The 24528-nt window shown below is 40.4% G+C and overlaps 1 protein-coding gene across 4 annotated transcripts; it reads right to left on the reverse strand.

Moving 5' to 3' along the window:
* Positions 1-1164: 1164 nt before the first annotated feature.
* LOC138083761 (keratin-associated protein 4-7-like) lies at positions 1165-23065 on the reverse strand. 4 transcript variants are annotated; one of them, XM_068977632.1, is made up of 3 exons: positions 8061-8530; positions 1432-1741; positions 1165-1362 (listed from the first exon to the last, which is right to left on the reverse strand). In XM_068977632.1, the coding sequence occupies exons 1-3, from the start codon at positions 8528-8530 to the stop codon at positions 1165-1167; spliced, it is 978 nt and encodes a 325-aa protein (XP_068833733.1). The 4 variants fall into 4 exon arrangements, with proteins under 4 accessions (XP_068833733.1, XP_068833735.1, XP_068833731.1 ...); XM_068977634.1 differs by lacking the exon at positions 8061-8530 and having other exon boundaries at positions 1165-1324; positions 1430-1749; XM_068977630.1 differs by lacking the exons at positions 1165-1362; positions 1432-1741 and adding an exon at positions 22272-23065 and having other exon boundaries at positions 8036-8498.
* Positions 23066-24528: the final 1463 nt, after the last annotated feature.

A 24528-nucleotide genomic window follows, 5' to 3' on the forward strand; every position in this document is an offset into this window, starting at 1 on the left:
GTAAAAACATAAAGAAAAAAACTATGCATAAATTTGAGTGGATAAATGTATAGAAAAAATATTTACAAGTAAACACATCAAACAGTGATTTTTGCTGAGAAAGTCCACTTCAATGTCACTCCATTAGTGCAGAGAGTTTGTTCTGTGTTGTTTTCCCCAGATACTTCAGTGCCTTTAACAGTGTCTCACATTTAATAAACATTCAATAACGAACGAAAGAAGAGAATGACATTTGGAAGGAACCACTGAAAGCAGACAGACTTTTCAGTGAAAATATTGGCTCCCATTTTCCTACAGAAACAGTTGACAGAAGCTCAATGCTACTCTCAGATGTAGTCCTGTAGATGGCGATTTGCCAGTTTCCACCAAACATGCTGTCTTATCAAAGACCTGCTTCACTTGTCTAGGTCACCTATCTGTCCTTTGAGTGCGTGTGGATTTGAAACTTTCTTCAAAAAAACAAAAAGAATCACAACTGAGGTCCTATTGTAAATAGGGGAGAATCAGTGCATACTTGGTTTGCTGCGTGGATGGCACCTATCGCATTGAGTGCAAGTCTGAATATAAACTTGCAGACTGTGTTCAATAGCGCATTGTGTAGCTATCATAGCTGATGTGATGCCTGAACCATATACTGTGTTCTTTTTGGTTTTACATACAAGAAGTTCTCCAAACTACTTTTTACTTTTTTGTTCTTTTCCTAGGACTAGGATTTATAGTGTTAGCTGATATGCTCATGAAATTAGCAGGCACCTAGGAAAGAATTAGACAGTGAATAATGGAACTTCTCACTGAGAAGTGGCAAGGCCCTGCTAGGTGTCCTGCAGGTGCAGTTCAAATACACTTGTCTAGCAACCAAAGAGAAAAAATCACAATGAATTTTTAATACAGAAAGCATCACTTTATTTTGGTACACAAATAGATCAGGTTACAGAAAAGTCTTAGGAAAAGAAGTTAGAAGAATGAGTTTACCAATTGTCAGGTGAAAGGGGAAAATCTGTTACTGGAGAAATGCTCCATGCCATATCCATCTCCTTCAACAGCAGGTCTGGTTCCTCATTGGAATTATGAAGCCCTGTTTAGCTGAGCAACATCAACCCCAAAGGAGGGTCTGCATCTATGGGGACAGGGGTAAACGGAGACAGTGGTCACAGGGCAGTGGGCTCAGCAGCAAGAGGAGGGACAGCACACAGGGCGGGGGCAGGTGGAGATGACACAGGTGGGGCGATAGCAAGTGGTGTGGCAGGAGACCCGGCCACACACTGGGCGCAGGCAGCAGCTTGGGCGGCAGCAGCTGGAGCCACAGCAAGAGGGGCGGCAGCAGCTGGAGATGCGGGGACAGCTGGGCTGGCAGCACACAGACTGGCAGCACTGGGGCCTGCAGCTGGAGATGCAGCAGGTGGGGCGAGAGCAGGTGGGCTGGCAGCACACAGGCTGGCAGCACTGGGGCCTGCAGCAGCTGGAGATGCAGCAGGTAGGCCTGCAGCAGCTGGAACCACAGCTGGAAACACAGCAGGAGGGGCGGTAGCAGCTAGAGATGCAGCAGGTGGGGCGAGGGCAGGTGGGCTGGCAGCACACAGGCTGGCAGCACTGGTGCCTGCAGCAGCTGGACACACCACAGCTGGGGCGATAGCAGGTGGTCCTGCAGCAGGTGGTCTGGCAGCAGCTGGGGCGGCAGCAGGTCTCCTGGCAGAGACTTTGGCCGCAGCTCTGGTCAGAGCAGACGGAGCCACAACAGGAGCTGACCATGGTGTCAGAGGGTGGAGGTTCTGATGTTAACAGGAGAGTGAACTTAGCGATCTGAAGTATCTCTGCTGCCTGTCCTCTTTTATACCCTACTGAGACTGCTGTGTTCATGTCCTAGACTGTTTCCTAGTTCATTTTCCTAAAGAAACATTAGTCATTATGTTAGATCATCATGTTTTTCTGGTTAACTATTTTAAAATGAAGGAAAATAAGATTTCCTTTTCCCAGTGTGTTAAAATTTTCCAGTCCAGCTTTTCTTACAGAATTGCTTTTACTATTTCCCTGTTTGTCATGGACTCCATCACTGGAATTTACCTGTGATCTGTGTATGACTCCACGATGTTGTTTGGATGGATTGTCCTCATGATGCCAAGATCTCTTTTGATGTCAAAAGAGAAGCAGAATTATTGTAGGCAAATAGAGAGAAAAATGGTCATCCTTGTGAGTTACCTGTATGCCATGAGGAAGACAGATCCAATCCGTGAGTCATGAATGCTGACTAGATACTGGACTGCCTCTGGTGCTTCAAAGGATGTGTCAGGTACTACTTCCTGTATCCAATTTGAAACTGTTACCAATGACTCATGTTTCTTAAGTATTAAAAAGTATTTGGAGCCACCTTGAAGGGACTCTCACTGACCCAATAAGGAGCAACTTGAACAACACAATGAATAAATGGCAGTAAAGAATTTTAACCCATTAAATAGAGATCCATGAGTCGATACTGAGGCCCATTGTGTAGAAACATAAGAGAAAGTTATCCATGACAGTAGAATGTCAGCTAATAAATACAGAAATAAAAAGGGAGTTAACAATCACCGTCTACCATCCTCATAGTAAATGGTTCATGTAGCCCTGATCCTAACTCTAGGTCTATCTTTATCTAAATCATATCATAATCTATCTATCTATCTATATCTACCTGTCATCTATCTATCTACCTACCTACATCCATCTCTGAGAGGAGAAAAATGTGGCATGATTTTGAATATAGGTAAAAACTGTACGGTATAAAGAAGTTCTTTGTATTACTCTTTGAACTATTCTGTAAATTTGAAATACTTTTAAAAATAAAAAGTAGATTTTTTTGATAACAGCCATTCCAGCTGGCGTGAGATGGTACCTCATTGTGGTTTCAATTTGCGTTTTGGGGAAACCAATTTGTTAAGGGGTTTGGGATGGGGGACACATATACACGCATGACTGAATCATGTCAATGTATGGCAAAAATCACCACAATATTGGAAAGTAATTAGCATCCAACTAAAATAAATAAATTAATTAAAAGAAAAAGAAAATATGACAAAATAATCCAATATCCCTGGTAAATAAGCAAGTGCCTATTTAAATGATAGCAAATAAACAGAGGTATGTGAAAAAAAATAAAAAATAAAAAAATATTTAAACGAATTAAGATTAAAAGTCTTTTCCTGCAGTGTTAGTATATTAAGAGGAAGTAGTTTGTGTCTTTGGAAGGAAATATTAAAGTATATGATAAATCTTACTTAATAGGAGCTTCTACTATAAGAAGCCTTTCTTGTATTTCTAACGAATGTCATAATCTTTTTAATCTTCTTGGGTCCCTGAAAATATAGGACTTTTAACAACATGGCAGATCAAGTTGATGCTAACAGACCCACCTTCTAGATCAAGCAAATGGAAATGCTTGAGAAATATTTTTTAAATATTTCCATTGCATAGCCAAACTTAAAGGGAAGTAAAAATTCTCATTTTCCAGAAAGAAACAGAGAATGTCAACTACATATGATAGCTGATGTCCAGGATTGTGAACGTTTGGTATCTAGTTATAAGCTTTCAAAATGGGAGGCTGGTAGTTGAAACCCAGATAGGTGTAAGAAATGACTTTAAACTTTCACAAGACAAGGTCTGGAAAGGGAGAGTTCTATCCATAGTTTGCATTCTTAAAGTGGAACCTAGTAAGATGGGGACAAGAAAACCTTATCTCCCCACTAGGAATTGTAAGTGGCAATCAAAGTGCCTGTGGACATCTAAACCACAGCAGTATCACCAAGCTTTCCAAGTCACACTAAATGAATAGGGGAGGAATCTCAAGTTGAGAAACTCTAACAAAATAGTGAATATCCTTGGAAAAAGGACAAAAGAGAGAAAAAGGACAAAAGAGACAAAAGCAGAAATTATAGCACAGAGAAATAATCCCTTAAAAAAAACAGAATAACATTATCTGTGAATAGAAATAAGCTTCTAAGACTACACATAGACTTCATGAGTTACCCAAAAGGGAAAATGTTACAAAATATTCCCCACAAAAAATCCTTGAGTCCATTTCTGTTGTCTTTTCCTTGTTTTTAATAATTTGGTCCTTTGATTCTTATATACCTGGTAATTATTTTTACTGAATACCAAACATGTATAAAAAGATGCAGAGGCTTGAGGTGATTTTTTTATCTTCTACCTGGAACAGATTTAATTTTCTTCTTTGGACTGTGGGTTCTCAATACTACCTGCATAAGTCAACTCCCAAAGATTGTTGTTGTTCAGTTACTAAGTCATACCCCACCCCTCTCTTTGTGACCCCATGGACTGCAGCATGCCAGGCTCCTCTATCCCCCACCATCACCTAGAACTTGCTCAAATTCATGTCCATTGACTCGGTGATGCTATCTAACTGTCTCATCCTTTGCTGCCCTCTTCTCCTTTTGCCTTCAGTGTTTCCCAACACCAGGCTCTTTTCCAGTGAGTCAGCTCTTTGCATCAGGTGGCCAAAGTATTGGAGCTTCAGCTTCAGCATCAGTCCTTCCAATGAATATTCAGGACTGATTTCCTTTAGGATTGACTGGTTTGATCTCCTTGCAGCCCAAGGGACTTTCAAGAGTCTTCTCCAGCACCAGAATTCAAAAGTATCAATTCTTCGGCCCTCAGCCTTCTTTATGATCCAGCTCTCACAACTGTACATGACTATTTTCTTAACTTTATTCATTTCTCACAGCCATTCTCATCAAGAGGTTTGGTCTTATATCTGCTTTGTCATAGCTGGAAGTTGTATTCTGTCTTTTAATTTTGCAAGAAGCCTCTCTTTTGGACCCTGCAGTCTACTAGTTGTCTTTTTACCTCTCTGTTTATCCCTTTCCATTCTCTTGTGGTTGCTGTTGCTCCTCTTTCAAGTTACAAATGTTGATGTTTTCCATTAGCTTGGGCCATATGTATCCTCTCTTTAGACATCTAACTTCCTATGACCCAAGAAAACACCTAATGGCCCATGGCATTAGAAATCATTTTAGATTATTTTTTAATTTAAATTTATTTATTTTAATTGGAGGCTACTTTACAATATTGTATTGGTTTCGCCATACATCAACGTGAATCCACCACGGGTGTACACATGTTCCCCATCCTGAACCCCCCTCCCACCACCCTCCCCGTACCATCCCTCTGGGTCATCCCAGTGCACCAGCCCCAAGCATCCTGTATCCTGCATCGAACCTAGACTGGCGATTCATTTCTTATATGATATTATACATGTTTCAATGCCATTCTCCCAAATCATCCCACCTTCTCCCTCTCCCGCAGAGTCCAAAAGACTGTTCTATCCATCTGTGTTTCTTTTGCTGTCTTGCATACAGGGTTTGCATTTTAGATTTGTAAGTGCCTCCCTTGCAGACTGTGGTAGAAGGACACTGAGATGACTCTCAAGGACCCCACCTTCTCTGACTCATGTCCTGTGTAATTCCTTCCTATTGAGTGTAATCTGGACATAGTGATTCACTTCAAATGAATGGAATACAGCAGCAATGAGGACATAGGGCTTTCCAGACTAGGCTATTGTAAGATTTGGGTTTTCTTTCTGTTTCTTGATCCTTCTCAGGTTGCCCACTCTGAAGGAAGACAGCTACCTTGAGTGATCAGTCCATGTGGTGAAGAACTGAGTCCTCCTGCCAACAGCCATGTGAGTGAGCTTGGAAGTGGATTTCCCTCTCTTCATAAGAGTGCAGTCCTGGCCAACCAATTGCCTGCAACCTCATGAGAGATCTTGACATGCCACTTCCAGATTTCTAACCCTCAGAAAGTCAAGGAGCTAATAAATGTGTTTTGGGGGGATAACTTGTTAACCAACATTAGGTAACTAATACACATGCCAATTCCTGGTCTGTGAAAGTCTACTGCATTTTCCATGAAGATAATCACATTATTTGCAAATAATGATAGATTTATTTGTTTATTTTCTTTCCAATTTTTCACATATTCTGTTTCTGGGAGGAAAATTCAACAGGGATGAGACATTTGTATACCTATGGCTGGTTTATGTTGATGTAGGAGAAGGCAATGGCACCCCACTCCAGTACTCTTGCCTGGAAAATCCCATGGATGGAGGAGCCTGGCAGGCTGCAGTCCATGGGGTCGCTAGGAGTTGGGCACGACTGAGCGACTTCACTTTCACTTTTCACTCTCATGTATTGGAGAAGGAAATGGCAACCCACTCCAGTGCTCTCGCCTGGAGAATCCCAGGGATGGGGGAGCCTGGTGGGCTGGCGTCTATGGGGTTGCACAGAGTCGGACACGACTGAAGTGACAGCATATGGCAGAAACCAACACAATATTATAAAGCAATTGTCCTCTAATTAAAAATAAATTAACAAAAATAATTAAGTAAATCTTTCTTTATTGTGAAGACAAGTACTGAAAGAGCCCCTCACTCCAGAGAAAAATAAAACAAAAAATTTTTCCTATGCTGAGACCATGAGAAGGTGCAACCAATTCTCATCTACCATCTCAGATCCATTCGGAATTCTGTGCTTTGAGAAAGAGTGAGCAATAATGCCCCATACAACTTAAAGTATTGCCTCATTATTATTTATGTGTAGAATTTATGGAAGTCAAACACATTCATGAGTCATTACCATTGAATTACTTATTTACCCTATAACTCTTAGAATATGCATATACAAAGCTTTCTATATATCTCTCCTACTTTCACTAGCATAAATTCGTCAGGAATTTGTTTTTATCTTTTTTTTCCTAGGATAGACTTCATAGGAATTTGGGAGGGTTCTGAGTTAACCTAAGACCAAAATTGGTCCTTTAATTGGGTTTCCTACTAGTTTCCACATTTCTCATAGGATATGTTGACAAGTTACCTCAGACCCATGCTGTCAAATACACATCCTAGAAAAGTCATTAAGATAAGAAAATACTAAAATTTGAATATTTTCAGTATTCTGTTAGCCTTCAGCTTCTCAGGAAGCTTGATTTGCCCAAAACAATTATTTTGTTGTCAGTGGATGGAGAGGAAATAAGAAGTCTAAGAGTGTAATAAACTGGGTTACATGTGGGATAGATAAACCCAAGGGAGGACTCTGGTTTTCCAAGGAGAAGAGCAAGGGCAGAGCAGTGTATTTAGAGAGAAGGAAGGAAAAAAAAGGAAAGAAGCAAGGAAAATGGAGGGATGAGGCAACTAAGAGAGGAGTGGAATTTTAGGGAAATATATGCTTTAAAATGGAGAAGGAAATGGAAACCCACTCCAGTATTCTTGCCTGGAGAATCCCATGGACAGAGGAGCCTGGTGGGCTACAATCCACGGGATCGAAAAGAGTTGGACACAACTGGGCATACAGCACATGCTTTAAAAATATTTAAGAAAAGTTTGCTGTGGAGTATAATCCATCTCCTTCATAACCTTAAATTTTTTAAAGAAATTATTATTTTTCAATTCTCTTGGAGACATTGTGTTACATATTGTGTTATTTCTGGGTTTGTTTGTTTTCTTCTATGTCACTGCATGTTGGATTTGTCCTAAAGGTGAGAGCAGAAATTGGTAAGCCTGATAAAGCTGTATTAATATGTTGAATACCATTTCCCAGGAAAAGAGGACAATCATTATAAAGCAGCAAACACAAGAACATTGTATGGGCCAGGAAAGTGGATCTTTATTCAAAAGAAGAAACAAGATACAAAAATATCACTGTAAAAGCATTACAGGATGTAGCCCCCAGACTTTCAAATCTGAGGCTGTGACACCAGGGCCCCTATAGGCCCTGTGGGAATTTTCATGTTTGAGACTGGAAGACCCAGTACCCCCAAATCAAAAGGTAAGTATAGAACTGGGGCAACTCTGCTAATTTATTTCTATAAATACCACCTAGTTTCATTTGCTAGTAAGGAAAAGGCCAACAAAGGAGAGAGTCTGGCCTGAGGCCAGGATGTGGACACACAAACTATGGGAATGGCCTCTTCTCTGGTGTCTGTGTGATGCATGGAGTCTGCTTCTGTGATAAGATGGATAAAGAGGAGAGAGTGGGTTCAGAGAGGTGGCTCAGCAGCAAGAGGAGGGACAGCACACGGGGCGGGGGCAGGTGGAGATGACACAGGTGGGGCGATAGCAAGTGGTGTGGCAGGAGACCCGGCCACACACTGGGCGCAGGCAGCAGCTTGGGCGGCAGCAGCTGGAGCCACAGCAAGAGGGGCGGCAGCAGCTGGAGATGCGGGGGCAGCTGGGCTGGCAGCACACAGACTGGCAACACCAGGGCCTGCAGCTGGAGATGCAGCAGGTAGGCCTGCAGCAGCTGGAGCCACAGCTGGACCCACAGCAGGAGGGGCGGTAGCAGCTAGAGATGCAGCAGGTGGGGCGAGGGCAGGTGGGCTGGCAGCAGACGGGGCGGCAGCAGCTGGACACACCACAGCTGGGGCGGCAGCAGGTGGTCCTGCAGCAGGTGGTCTGGCAGCAACTGGGGCGACAGCAGGTCTCCTGGCAGAGACTTTGGCCACAGCTCTGGTCAGAGCAGACGGAGCCACAACAGGAGCTGACCATGGCGTCAGAGGGTGGAGGTTCTGGGTGAGTTTCTAGGAGAGTGAGTTTCTCAAATTTGGAAGTTTCTCTTACACATCTCCTCTTTTATACCCAGCTGAGGGATTTCTGTGATTATGAAGAGACTAGTTCCTTCTTTTGGCTTATATGGCTGAAATGCAATTAGTAAGTCATATGTGTTTTTCTGGTAAAATCTGGCAATATATAGAAAATAATCATTTCCCTTTTCTCAAGTTCCCCAGTGTTCTCACATGAATCACCTCTTCTCTTTCTTCTTTAGTTTGTAAGGTTACAAGACTTCAGTCCCTGGGTATCATGTGACATTGGTGGGCCTCTGTTCCTTGTTTATTTCTCACCTTGATATGATTTTGGGGGAGTTTCTGAGGATATTAGGATCTCTAGTGGAAATTTCACGTTTCAATCAGATGGCATATTTGTCGAGAAAATGGAAGCAAGCTCTACTTTTTGAATGTGACAAAACTTATGATTCATTGTGTGTATTCTGGATAGTCACTGAGCTAATGACATTCCAAACTGTGTTATTTCTCATCACCCTGATGGACTTGGAAACAGTTAGCTGTGACTCAGTGTTTTTAAGTAGCAAACAGTCATCGGAGATTAATCAGAAATGTCTTTGATCTTCAGATGTGTCTTCTAGGCTAGGGTACAGTAATTGACACAATAGTTTTGAATCAAAATATGTCATAGTTATGCTTTGTGGACATTTTATTAAAATCTTTTTCAAATATTCTGAGCTAAAATGCCTAGCAGTTTTTGTAGTATTACTTATGCTTAAGATATTCTTAGATGCATTAAGAGGAATATAAACAACATTCATTATCTTACTGTACTTATGTAGAACTTGCATCCATAAAAAGCTTTATAACCAAAACCAGATATGATTAGGCTGCTAAATTAGAGGTCTCTTTAGTGCCACAGACATTTAAAGAAAAACATCATTCTAGGAAAGAGAAGGTAATCTTCTTGATATTCCCTCTTCCTGCAAAATCTTGTGAGTTCAGCATTCTTCTAGTGACCTTTTACCAGTGAGTTCAGCTGCCATCTTCCTCCAAAATCTTCCTTGATGCCATGAAAAGTCAAGTCCTTCTCTGCTGCACTTCTGCTGTGCTTTGTGTATTCGTGGGCTCTATCATATAATTCTCCACCAGAGAGGCACTTATGTATCTGGCTCACTCTAGAATATAAACTCCATTTGTACGAAGACTCCGATTTACTCATCTTCATATCTTCAGGGACTGAAATGAGTTGAGTTTTTGATAAAGGAGATGTCTGTGTAATGACTGAAGATTTTGTCTAGACCATCAAAGAAGACACACTGACCTTGAAAACATGTGTTATTCATATAGATGGACAGAAGGGGGATTTAAAAGAAGGAGCCTTACATGTATACCTGTGGCAGATTCATGTTGATGTATGGCAAAACCAATACAATATTATAAAGTAATTAACCTACAATTAAAATAAATAAATTTATATTAAAAAAATAAAAGAAGGAGCTATATTTGAGACTGGGCATAACCCTGGTTTGTGATGGTGCAAGGGGTATGTCTGGAAAGTCTTATTTTAAGAAGTAATGAGAGAGAAGTTGCAATTCCTGGAATGTGGGAGAGGTCTTGTGTAGCCTTAAATTCTAGAAAAAAAAAAAGTAGTAGATCTGTTAAGTCTTAGGTGGGGAGGTAATAAAATATATACACTATATATGAATTATTTAAATTTTTGATCTGCCTTTAGAAATGCTAAAATGAAGGAGACATTACTTAAAAGGTTGAATTGGGGCAGGGTGAGAGGTGAGCTCACAGAATCAGCTGATGGCAATAAACATCACAGAGTTATTGCAAAGAAAGTATCAGCAGATACTTTGACCAAACTGAAAATAGAACTATAAGGAGGGATCTTCATAAGAGTTATAAAAGATATCTCAGTTTAACCATTTTTACACTTTATATCACATATATTCACACAAATGTCCCAGATGGCACTAGTGGTAAAGAATTCACCTGCCAATGCAGCAGACATAGAGATGTGGGTTTGATCTCCTAGAGGAGGAAATGGCAACCCACTCCAGTATTCTTGCCAGGGAAATTCCATGGACAGAGGAACCTGGTGGGCTACAGTCCACGGGGCTGCAAAGAGTCAGGCACTGAACACACACACACACACACACATATGTATGTGTGTGTAACATATATATCTTAAGCTTCCTACCTCCTGCTGCTGCTGCTTCTAAGTCGCTTCAGTCTTGCCCAACTCTGTGTGACCCCATAGATGGCAGCCCACCAGGCTCCCCTGTCCACGGGATTCTCCAGGCAAGAATACCGGAGTGGGTTGCCATTTCCTTCTCCATCCTACCTTGTAGGGGATATTAGTCTAAAATTTTAAAGGATAGACTAACAGAAATGCTAAGTTGTGTTAAAAAACAAAGAAGAAGAGGAACTGAAATCACTTGGAGATATGGAAAAGCTGTATGCATCAAAAAATTAAAATGGAATATTTGGCACAGTTATGCACGTAATATGCCTACATGCTGCATGCTAAGTTACTCCAGTTATGTCCACTCTTTGTGACCTCATGGACTGTAGGCTGCCAGGCTCCTCTGTCCATGGGATTCTCCAGGCAAGAACACTGGAGTGGGTTCCCATTTCCATCTCCAGGGGATCTTACTGGGCCAGGAATCAAACCCAGGTCTCTGGCATGCAGGCAGATCTATAGATACACATATAAACATATATTTCTATATATAGGCATCTATTTATGTATGTATTTTGGTCAACATGATGGTAGGGGATAAGGTTTCTTCATGCGATTTTAATCTGCATTTCTCTTATAGTAAAGGCTGCTGCTGCTGCTAAGTCACATCAGTTGTGTCCAACTCTGTGCGACCCCATAGACAGCAGCCTACTGTATCATAAAGGAGATTAGACAATTCTTCATATGTTAAAGAGTTCATATATTTAAGAGCTATTGGTATTTTTCCTTTTGTTTTTGTTTCTTCACTGTGTTTAGCCTTCATACAGTGATTTTTGCAGAAGCCCTTTGTATATATTATCAAAGTTAGCCTTTTTACATAATGTGAATTTCAAATATTTTTCCTAGCTTGTCTTTCTTCTTTAACTTTGCTTCTGTGTTTTAACCACATAGATGTTTACATTTTTAATTAATTAATTTATTTTAATTGGAGGCTAATTACTTTATAATATTGTGTTGCTTTTTGCCATACTTAGACATGAATCACCCATGGGTGTATATGTGTCTCACCATCCTGAAACTGCCTTCCACCTCCCTCCCAACTCTATCCCTCTGGGTTGTCTAGCTAGCTCTGGGTGCCCTGCTTCATGCATTGAATTTATACTCAAATTTATTAAGCTTTTCTTTTATGGCTCCCAGGGCAAGTGTCATACTTTGAAAAATCTATCCAGTTGTAAATTTGCATAAACATTGTCCCATAGTTTCTTTTGTGAAGTTCAAAGTTTCATGTTTTATATTTTCAAATATTGTTCTCAGTCCAGTTCAGTTGCTCAGTCATGTCCCACTCTTTGTGACCCCATGGACTGCAGCACGCCAGGCTTCCCTGTCCATCACCAACTCCTGGAGCATGCTCAAACTCATGTACATCGAGTCGGTGATGCCATCCAACCATCTCATCCTCTGTCGTCCCCTTCTCCCGCTGCCTTCAATCTTTCCCAGCATCAGGGTCTTTTTCAATGAGTCAGTTCTTCACATCAGGTGGCCCAATTATTGGAGTTTCAGCTTTAGCATCCGTCTTTCCAATGAATATTCAGGACTGATTTCCTTTAGGATGGACTGGTTTGATCTCCTTGCAGTCCAAGGTACTCTCAAGAGTCTTCTCCAGCACCACAAATCAAAAAGCATCAATTCTTCGGTGCTCAGCTTTCTTTATGGTCCAATTCTCACATCCATACATGACTACTGGAGAAACTATAGCTTTGACTAGATGGACCTTTGTTGGCAAAGTAATGTCTCTGCTTTTTAATATGCTATCTGAGTTGGTCATAGCTTTTCGCCCAAGGAGCAAGCGTCTTAATTTCATGGCTGCAATCACCATCTGCAGTAATTTTGGACCCCAAGAAAATGAAGTCTTTCATGGTTTCCATTGTTTCCCAGTCTATTTGTCATGAAGTGCTGGGACCAGATGCCATGATTTTTGTTTTTTGAATGTTGAATCTTAAGCCAGCTTTTACACTCTCCTCTTTCACTTTCATCAAGAGGCTGTTTAGTTCCTCTTTGCTTTCTGCCATAAGGATGGTTTCATCTGCATATCTGAGGTTATTGATATTTCTCCCAGAAATCTTGATTCCAGCTTGTGCTTATATGATGCTTAAGATTGCTTAAGATCCCACCTTATATGATGTATTCTGCTTATAAATTAAATAAACAGGGTGACAATATACAGCCTTGACATAACTCCTTTCCCAATTTGGAGCCAGTCCATTGTTTCATGTCCAGTTCTAACTGTTGCTTCTTGACCTGCATACAGATTTCTCAGGAGGCAGGTCAGGTTGTCTGGTATTCCCATCTCTTTAAGAATTTCCCACAGTTGGTTGTGATCCACATAGTCAGAGGCTTTGGCATAGTCAATAAAGCAGAAGTAGGTGTTTTTCTGGAACTCTGTTGCTTTTTCCTATGATCCAGCAGATGTTGGCAATTTGATCTCTTGTTCCTCTGCCTTCTCTAAATCCATCTTGAACATCTGGACATTCTTGGTTCACGTTCTGTTGAAGTCTGGCTTGGAGAATTTTGAGCATTACTTTGCTAGTGTGTGAGGGGAGTGGAATTGTGCAGTAGTTTGAGCATTCTTTGGCATGGCCTTTCTTTGGGATTGGAATGAAAACTGACCTTTTCCAGTCCTGTGGCCACTGCTGAGTTTTCCAAATTTGCTGACATATTGCGTATAGTACTTTCACAGCATCATCTTTTAGAATTTGAAATACTTCAACTGGTCTATTAGGTATTTATACAGAGATAGAATATGCAGTTTAAGCATTTTGGAATTTGATATGAACATAGCCCAACACCATTAAGTAGTATATTTCCCCCCATGTATTGAAAATATCACTTTTATACATTAAATTCTCTTATGTGTTTGTGTCTAGTTTTAGACTTGTTTTTTAAAATTCATTAATGATTTTCCATGCACTAGAATATTAATATGTATATTAATTTGATCTTAATGGCTACAAGTTCAAGTCTAAAATTGTGGTCATATGCTAGTTAACTCAAATATCTGTATGTGGCAAAACAGTAAATATACGCTGGGTTCCCTGCCATGAGAAAATAAATTGCACCTGGCTGGACTCTCAGGCTGGCATTTTAAAGAAGACACTATCCAAGTCTGTGATGATGTATTAGTCTTGTTAGACTTGTGCTTCCTGTGAATTCTTGTATATAAGTTACATCTGAACAGTTCAGAGGAACCATCTTGTTTTAGCCTTGAAAGTCTACTGTTAATTTCTGAGAACTGTCTTCCCACATACTAACCAGACAGGACTATTAAAAGGAGCTTGTGGGAATTATGCTTTTGCTTTAGCTATTCCTGAAGCAGAGCTTGTTGCAGGAATTGTGTTACTTTCCTGAAATTATTTATTGCTTACTACTTTCCCTCTAGAAGGGCTTGAACAGCTCCAAACATAGAGTATTAGCATGGCCAGATGAAACTGAGTGAAGGGGACAGTTAGTGGACGCTCTATTCACCTGAAATCCATCCTAAGATAAAGTTGATTGGACCACAGAATAATCACTCCAGCCACACTTTCTGATTCATAATTTTATCTCATGGTTTTTACTTCCAGAATATCTTCTGTGTCACTTTTGGACCCTTTAAAGCACTATAACTCTCCCTGGTGGCAATTATTGTACATTAAGTGCCTGTATAGAGCAACCCTAAGAAGTCTCACATGCCACTCTTGGACTGCTTCACCCAAGTCATTGCATAGGATGAGGGGTAGCTGTTCCTTGCTATTATGAGCCCTGGGTACCGAGCTATTCTGTGCTGCTTTCCCTAAGCTCTATCTGTGCCTTTGTAAATAGTCCTTTTATTATCCAGATACAGGGGCCATCTTATTCCCATTGTGACCCAGTTTTGTTGTGAAAACAGGAAATTGTAAGCCTCAGATATTTTAATACTGAAAAAGACAGTGTACACCTCCATTCTTTGATTTAGCACTAATAAAGCATAATGTTAAAGCCATAGTCTGTATCCTTTAATTAGCAGTTATCAAAGAAAAACACATAGGATGATAAAACATTTGTCAATTCTAGTGTATGAAAAGAGAGGGCTGTACTCTGCAAAACATTTCAGAATAAGTTGAAAAAGGTGAATCTGAAAATGTATAAGCCATTTCTATGGTAGACTAAGAATATAGCTCCAAATATACGCTAGGATGAAACCCACATGATGTCTGTCACCTTCTATCCGCACTAGGGTGAAACCCACATGACATGATGTCTGTCAGCTTCTATCCATTTTGTCTGTTAACATCTAAATGTTTTCTAGAACTAATAACATCTAAATGTTTTCTAGAATTAATAATAAACTCTTTGTTATGTTCACTATTTAGAAATATAGCACAGCTAATACAAACAAATTTTGAGTTTAAAATGTTTTTAATATACTCCTGATTATGGAACAAAACTTATAGACTCTTATAGTTGTATAGAAATAGTACTATTGCATATATTCTGACACATTTTCACAGCTAAGAAGGATCATGCTTACTTGAGTTTTGGTGATGAGAAAATTGAGTCTCAAAGACTCATGCACTCTTAAGTGCCCGTACACTCTTACGACCAAGTAAGGTGATGACAGCCTAAAATGGAAGAATAAAACCAACAAGATGGAGAAATCTCAGAAATATGAGAAACTAAAATTATGAAGGGGTTTCAGTCTGGAAACACTTAAGTTCTGAGCATCTCTTACTAGCAAGTTTTGAATTTTTATGGAAAAAATGTCATGATCTTTATTGATTTCAGAAATCTGGATTTAGAAGGTATACTTAGTATTCTGAAAAAGTCTTATGTTTAGAGAGGAAGACAGGAGAGAAAGAAGGAAGGAAGGAGGAAAGGAAAGAGGGAGGAAAGGAAGAAAGGAAAGGAAAGGAGAGGGAGAAAAAAGGACTTGAGGTAGGTTGAGGAGGATTCCTAACATAAGTAACTGTTGCTGAACATACTCTCCTGCATTTGAATCAAGATGATCCTTAATGCAAAGAGTTGACTCATTGGAAAAGACTCTGATGCTGGGAGGGACTGGGGGCAGGAGGAGAAGGGGACGACCGAGGATGAGATGGCTGGATGGCATCACGGACTCGATGGATGTGAGTCTGAGTGCACTCCGGGAGATGGTGATGGACAGGGAGGCCTGGCGTGCTGCAATTCATGGGGTCGCAAAGAGCTGGACACAACTGAGCGACTGAACTGGACTGAAGTAATAAAAGTTTCTAGAAATTTAGAATCACCTTTTTCTTCCTAGTATAGATTTTATAGCTGTGATTTTAGCTACTTTTATTTATCTTGTTTGCCTACACATCTTCCTTGTTTGATTTCACCCAGCTCCATAGAACACCAAGAACACCACATTTTTTGGAAAGTTTTTTATATAAATTTATTTATTTTAATTGGAGGTTAATTACTTTACAATATTGTATTGGTTTTGCCACACATCAACATGAATCCACATTTTTAACGCAATCCCTGACTTTTCCACTGAGATGAAGACTCCCTAGTTAATAGCTTCATTTGGGTGGATAATATTAATCTCCAATTTGACATGGTCAAAACAGAACTCTTGGTCCATTTCTTCCTCCAAGTTTATTTTTCTCTCAGTCTTCATATCAGTAAATGGCACTATAGATGGTCCCTGTCTTACAGTGGTTCAACTTAAGATTTTTTGACTCTACAGTGGTGCATGTGATATTCATTCAGTAGAAATTATATTTGAATTAAAATTTGAATTTTGATATTTTCTCAGGTTAGTGATGTACTGTATGATGCTCCAGACAGCAGCAATGGGCCATAGCTCCTAGTCATAAGGGTAAACAACCAATACACTTACAACCACTCTGTACTCATGTTGTACCCATACTCATTCTGTTTTTCATTTCAATACAGTATTCAATAAATTGCATGAGATATTCAGCACTTTATCATAAAATAGGTTTTGTGTTGAATGATTTTGCCCAACTGTAGGCAAGAGTAAGTGTTCCAAGCATGTTTAAAGTAGTCTAGGGTAAGCTATGACATTCAGTGTGAGTGTGTGCTCAGGCACTCTGTTGTGTCTGACTCTTTGTGATCCCGTGGATTGTAGCCTGCCAGTCTCCTCTATCCACAGAATTTTCCAAGCAAGTGGAGTGGACTGCCACTTCTTACTCCAGGGGATCTTTCCAACCCAAGGATCAAACCTACATCTCTTGTGTCTCCTGCATTGGCAAGCAGATTCTTTACCACTGTGCCATCATATTCAGTAGGTTAAGTGTATTAAATGCATTTTTGACTTATGATATTTCAAGTTACAACTGGCTTATCAGGATATAACCCCATCATATAATCCTGAAATTTGTATAGGATCACAAAAATTTTGATTAGCCAAAGCAATCTTGAGAAAGAAGAACAAAGTTGGAGTTATCACTCTCCATGACTTTGAATTATTCTACAAAGGTATAGTAATCAAATCAGTATGATACTGGTACAAAAACAGATACATAGATAAATGGAACAGAATAGAGAGCCCCCCCAAAAAATCCATACACATATATTCAATTAAACTGTGACAAAGGGGACAAAAATTTACACTGAGGAAAAGTAGGGAGAGACAGTCTCTTCAATAATTGGTGATGGGAAAACTGGACAGCTACATGGAAGAACATAAAACTAGATTTTTTTTCCCACACCATATACAAAAATAGACTCAAAATAGATTAAAGACTTAAACTTAAGACCAGAAGGTATAAAACTCCTAGAAGAAATAGAGACAGTACTCTCCTTGACTTTGGTCTTAGCAATATATATATTGCAATATGTATATATATATATTTGGATCTTTCTCTCTAAGCAAGGGAAACAAAAGCAAAAAAAAAAATTAAATGTGAGATGATGTTAAACTAAAAAGTCTTTGTACAGTGAAGGAAACCTTAACAAAATGAGAAGGTAACCTAGTGAATGAAAGAAAATATTTGCAAATGATATGGCCAATAAAGGATTAATATCCAAACTATGTAAAGAACTTATACAAGTGAAAGTCAAAGTGTTAGTCACTCGATTGTGTTTGACTCTTTGCAACCCCATGGATTGTAGCCCACCAGGCTCCTCTGTCCATAGTTTTTCCCAGGCTGGAGTGGGTTGTCATTCCCTTTTCCAGGGGTCTTTCTGACCCAGGGATCAAATCCGGATCTCCCACACTACAGACAGATTCTTTACTGTCTGAACCACCAGGGAAGCCAAAGAACTCATACAGCTCAATATCAAAAGAACAAGAAAATATAATTTTAGACTAGGCAGAGGTCCTAAATAGACATTTTTCCACATACACACACACACATATATGGTCTGTGGGCACATGAAAAGATATTCAATATCACTAATGCAATCAAAACCACATTGAGATATCACCTGATACCTGTCAGAATGGCTATCATTAAAAAGACACAAAATAATTCTTGGCAAAGATATACAGAAAAGGTAACTGTTGTGCACTGTTGGTCCATTGAAAATTGGTAACATTTACATTAAGGAAAACAGTATGGAGTTTCCTCAAAAAATTAAAAATAGGACTATCATACAATTTAGGAATTCCACTCTTGGTATTTGCCCCTAAGAAAAGGAAAACACTAACTCAAAGAGATATATACACTTCAGTGTTCATTGCAGCATTATTTCCAGTAGTCATAAGATGGGAAATAATTTATGTGTCCACTGACATGTAAATGGATAAAGAATGTATAAGTGGAATATTACTCAACTATAAAAAATGAGGAAATCTTACCATGTGCAATAGCATGAATGGACATACAGAGTATTATCTAAGTGAAATAAGCCAGACAGAGAAAGACAAATACTGTATGTTTTCACATATATGTGGAATCTAAAAACCAAAACAAACAAATGTAACAAAATAGAAACAGACTCATAGATGCAGAAAACAAATGAATGGTTGCCAGAAAGAAAGGAGATTTGGGGAGAGTAAAATAGGTGAAGGAAATTAAGAGGTACAAACTATGAGTTATAAAATAAATGTCACTGAGATGCAATGTATAGCACTGAGAATATAATCAATAATGTTATAACTTTGTATATTGTATAGTTACAGAAATATCAAATCACTATGTTGTACATTAAAACTAATATAATATTGTAAGTCAACTATGCTTCAATTTTTCAAAAAAGCAAACAAATCACCAGTCCAGGTTCGATGCATGATACAGGATGCTCAGGGCTGGTGCACTGGGATGACCCAAAGGGATGGTATGGGGAGGGAGGTGGGAGGGGGGTTCAGGATGGGGAACACGTGTACACCCGTAGTGGATTCATGTTGATGTTTGGCAAAACCAATACAATATTATAAAGTAATTAGCTTCCAATTAAAATAAATAAATTTATATTTTTAAAAAGGCAAACTTGTCTAATTTGATTAGCTATAACTTAAAAAAATAATAACTTTTACCTTATTTCCAGTACATTTAAAGCATATTTGAGAATCATAGCTAAAGAAGGCTTCTAAGTGATAAGTCAAGGCTTGGGTAGAGAATGATATGATTCATTTATAATTAGTGCTAAGTAGGTCCACATTGAGTTAAATATATCTTCTGTAATTATATTTACTTTAATTTGCCTTACAAACAATCATTTTATGGAAGAAGCCAAATTTTATAGAAATGCAGGTCAGGAAAAATAAGCTACACACATCCAAAGTGGGATGTGTCCAAATTAACTAGATTTTATTGTGCGAATATCAAAGGAAGAGACTTAAAGAATGTCAGAGACATTCAGGACATTGTCCTAATCCTTTCTTAATGATTCAGGTACTATGTCAGTCAAGTGATGGATTATTGCACTGACATATAACATTCTCAGAAATGTATAAAACCCTTAGTAGGAATTACTTTCCTGAGAGTGAAAGTGAGTCACTGACCCCACAGTTTTCAGTGTTCAGAATGTACACAGGGTCATGTAAGGATTAGGTTGAGGCCTAAAAAAGCCCCAAGTGACTCATAGTTGGAATTACAACATCAGGCCCATGTTCGCAAGATCTTGGTTATAAATGTACTCCTTGAAAGGTCTCTATTGGACTTGATAGAATTATAAACCTGGAGTCCCATATTGCTGTAGATTGTCACTCATCTATTCAGCAAACAGTGGTTGAGAGCCTCCTGTTCTGTTCTAGGCATTATGCATGAACCACCACCCTATTTCTTCTTCTTCTTTTTTTTACTTTGCAATATTGTATTGGTTTTTGGCATACATCAACATGAATTTGCCACGGGTGCACGTGTGTTCCCCATCCTGAACCCCCCTCCCATCTCCCTCCCCATACCATCCTTCTGGGTCAATCCCAGTGCACCAGCCCCGAACCTGAACTGGTGATTCGTTTCCTATGATACAGAGTGAAGTAAGCCAGAAAGAAAACACCAATACAGTATATTAATGCATATATATGGAATTTAGAAAGATGGTAATGATAACCCTGTATGCGAGACAGCAAAAGAGACACAGATGTCTAGAACAGTCTTTTGGACTCTGTGGGAGAGGGTGTGGGTGGGATGATTTGGGAGAATGGCATTGAAACATCCTATTTCTTCTTTAAGACTTAGTTGTCATTATCTCCTCCAATAAACCCTCCCAGATACTCTCCACCCAAATCACCACTCCCTAGTCCTCTTCTAATATTCAAGGAGCATGCTCTCATGTGTTTCACATTGTTTTATTATCACTTTTCCAGAGCTTCCTATGAAGATACTGCTGCTGCTGCTGCTGCTAAGTCGCTTCAGTCGTGTCCGACTCTGTGCAACCCCATAGACAGCAGCCCATGAGGCTCCCCCGTCCCTGGGATTCTCCAGGCAAGAACACTGGAGTGGGTTGCCATTTCCTTCTCCAATGCATGAAAGTGAAAAGTGAAAGTGAAGTCGCTCAGTCGTGTCCAACTCTTAGCGACCCCATGGACTGCGGCCCACCAGGCTCCTCCGTCCATGCGATTTTCCAGGCAAGAGTGCTGGATGATACTAATAGGTCTTTATTATAATCCCCATGCTTTGTTCACAGCATGGCCAAGAGCTGGCTCTATATACATGTCTGTTGAATAAATCGTGGAATCCTTGCCTTTGAGAAACTCAGTGTGTATACAGAAAGAGATAAATAGTTACAGTATAAAGAATAATTCTATATAGAGAATCAAGTGTTATGAATTTCCATATGGTAGGAGAAGTAACTAATTGTCTAGAACTGATGCAAAAAAGTGATGTTAGACATGGACCTTGAATAATAAGAAGGAGACAGTTTGAGAGTGAACTTGAGCCAGAAATGCTGACATGTACAAAGGCAGAGACAGGTTTAAGGAGTGGTAAGTGATTTTGGCCACCTCATGCTAAGAGTTGACTCACTGGAAAAGACTCTGATGCTGGGAGGGATTGGGGGCAGGAGGAGAAGGGGACGACCGAGGATGAGAAGGCTGGATGGCATCACCGACTCAATGGATGTGAGTTTGAGTGAACTCCGGGAGATAGTGATGGACAGGGAGGCCTGGCGTGCTGTGATTCATGGGGTTGCAGAGAGTCAGACATGACTGAGCGACTGAACTGAACTGAACTGAAGTAATTTTGGAGAGCTAGAGTTTTAACAGAGATTCTCTAACCTTGATGTACTTAATAATTACCTTAGAAACATGATAATAACACTGAGGGATTGAGAAGATCCCCTGGAGTAGGAAATGGCAACTCACCCATTGGACAGAGGAGCTTGGTGGGCTGCAACCCATGGGGTCTCACAGAGTCAGACACAACTGAAGCAACTTAGCATGTACACATGCAGACAGAAATTCACCCTTCTCATGAATATTACCCAACATATTCTACCTACCTAGGAGGGTTCTCTTAACTCCAGTATTGGATTGTGACCTCCTGATAGGAAGCAATCATGCCTCACACGTGTTGGAATGATCTCCAGAGCCCAGCAGTGCGAGAACATGCCCAGGGATGGATCATTTTACCGACTGGGTAAGAAAATTATTGCTTGTTAGGTAGGATGGCTTATCTTATTTTGAAAAATACATAAAGTCTTTTCTATAACACAAGCATTATGCAATATTTGAAAAATAAGTTTTCTTTCCTGGCCATAGAAACCCACACTTTTTTTCATCTTGAGAAAAAGAATGCTAGACAATAAACTGAAAATCAACTCTCAGAAATAACTAAAGAAGAATACACGGATTTATCATATCAAGATACTGTTATTTAGAAATAGTTAACATAATTGTGAAGGTCAAGGCAAGTATAACAGTCAGATATCTGGGGGTTTAGTTCAAGTACATCATGCACATGAGGTTAGATGCAGGGAAGAGATCGGTGGGGAACAAGAATGGTCTTGAATGCAGAATGGGAGCCCTTTTGCTTGTGGCTTAGTGGTACCACGGGGTACTAAAGCTGGTGGTCATTTAAAACAAGGAAAATTTAAAATGAATGACATGTCCACACTGATGTGATAGCGACTGGTTCATAGTTGATTTCAGCAAGAGGATCCACCACAGCTGGGGCGACAGCAAGTTGTACGGCAGCAGGTGGTCTGGCAGCAGACAGGGCGGCAGCAGCTGGACACACCGCAGCTGGGGCGGCAGGTGGTCTGGCAGCAGACGGGGCGGCAGCAGCTGGACACGCCGCAGCTGGGGCGGCAGGTGGTCTGGCAGCAGACGGGGCGGCAGCAGCTGGACACGCCGCAGCTGGGGCGGCAGGTGGTCTGGCAGCAGACGGGGCGGCAGCAGCTGGACACGCCGCAGCTGGGGCGGCAGGTGGTCTGGCAGCAGACGGGGCGGCAGCAGCTGGACACGCCGCAGCTGGGGCGGCAGGTGGTCTGGCAGCAGACGGGGCGGCAGCAGCTGGACACACCGCAGCTGGGGCGGCAGGTGGTCTGGCAGCAGACGGGGCGGCAGCAGCTAGACACGCCGCAGCTGGGGCGGCAGGTGGTCTGGCAGCAGACGGGGCGGCAGCAGCTGGACACGCCGCAGCTGGGGCGGCAGGTGGTCTGGCAGCAGACGGGGCGGCAGCAGCTGGACACGCCGCAGCTGGGGCGGCAGGTGGTCTGGCAGCAGACGGGGCGGCAGCAGCTGGACACGCCGCAGCTGGGGCGGCAGGTGGCCTGGCAGCAGACGGGGCGGCAGCAGCTGGACACGCCGCAGCTGGGGCGGCAGCAGGTGGTCCTGCAGCGGATGGTCTGGCAGCAGCTGGGGGAGCAGCAGGTCTCCTGGCAGAGACTTTGGCCACAGCTCTGGTCAGAGCAGACGGAGCCACAACAGGAGCTGACCATGTCAGAGGGTGGAGGTTCTAGGTGGGTTAGAGAGTGAGATTCTTGAGTTTGGAAGTCTCATTGGAACATGTCCCCTTTTATACCCACCTGAGCGACTGCAGTCACTATGTTAAGGGCTATTTCCTTGTTATTGTTTACCTGAATAGACAGGCAATTATCAAATTAGTTATTTGTTGAATAGAATGCATTTTTCCTTTCTCTGTATTGTTGTTCATCCAGTCTAGTTTTTCCTCTTGACTCATATTTCATCTTTCTTATCTGTATCATCTGATTTCAAAGACTCTTCAGCGTCTTCATCTAATTGGTTGTCATATAATACATCATTTAAATGTCAACACTCTGCATCATCCTTAAAGCTGTGTCTCATACCAGCCCTCAAGTTGGATAGTAGATTTTGTTCTCTAAAGACAGTTTGAGAAAAATAAACTGAACATACTGGAGTACTTGAAGGCATTTTTCTTAAAAAAGTGGGGAGGCTATTCTAAGACAGAAAACTTACTAACAATAAAGGAAAAGATTTAAAACAATTAATGTCTAACTAGTCTTTTAAAAGTTTTAAACAAAACCAAAAGACTACAAAAGAGCAAACTGTAATAACAAATGGGTTAACCAATATAACCAAAAAGACTTAATTTTCTTTTTTTCCTGTTTTTCCTGTTTTATTTTTTTGAGATTTTTATTATTTTTTAAATAAATTTATTTATTTTAATTGGAGTTAATTACTTTACAATATTGTATTGGTTTTGCCATACATCAACATGAATCCGCCACAGGTATACACATGTTCCCCATCCTGAACCCCCCTCCCTCCCTCCCCGTACCATCCCTCTGGGTCATCTCAGTGCACCAGCCCCAAGCTGCAACCAGTATCATGCATTGAACCTGGACTGGCTATTCATTTCATATATGATTTTTTTTAACTTTACAATATTATATTGTTTTTGCCATACATTGACATGAATCCTCCATGAGAAAGACCTAATTTTCTTAATGCATGCATAGTAAGAAAAAAAGGCCAACAACAAAATAGAAAATTAAGGGAAGGATATTAACAGTCATTTCACTGAAAAAGAAATATGAATGCCTTTTAAGGTCTTAAAAGATGTTCAGTCTCATTTATAATTTTGAAAATTTTAATTGAACAATTTATCTATTTGCAAACCAAATACTGAACACTTACTATGTCCCAGGTCTTGCCCTAGGCTCTGGGGAAAACAACAGTGAATAGTTTGAAATGACAAATATAAAATATCTAATTTTTAAAACTCTAATAATTTGGAGAGCTTGGAAGGAAACAGATGTTTTCATACACAGAATGGTAGGTGTCTAAGCTGGAGTAGATTCTTTATAAGTAATTCAGCAGTAACTATAAGATTTGATTGAGCAATTTCACTTCTAGAAAAATATTCAACAGATACACACAAGCAGGAGCTTCAGGATATAAACTCAAAATGTCCTTTACA

Source organism: Capricornis sumatraensis, chromosome 8 (genome assembly GCF_032405125.1).
Source record: "Capricornis sumatraensis isolate serow.1 chromosome 8, serow.2, whole genome shotgun sequence".
Classification (NCBI taxonomy): domain Eukaryota; kingdom Metazoa; phylum Chordata; class Mammalia; order Artiodactyla; family Bovidae; genus Capricornis; species Capricornis sumatraensis.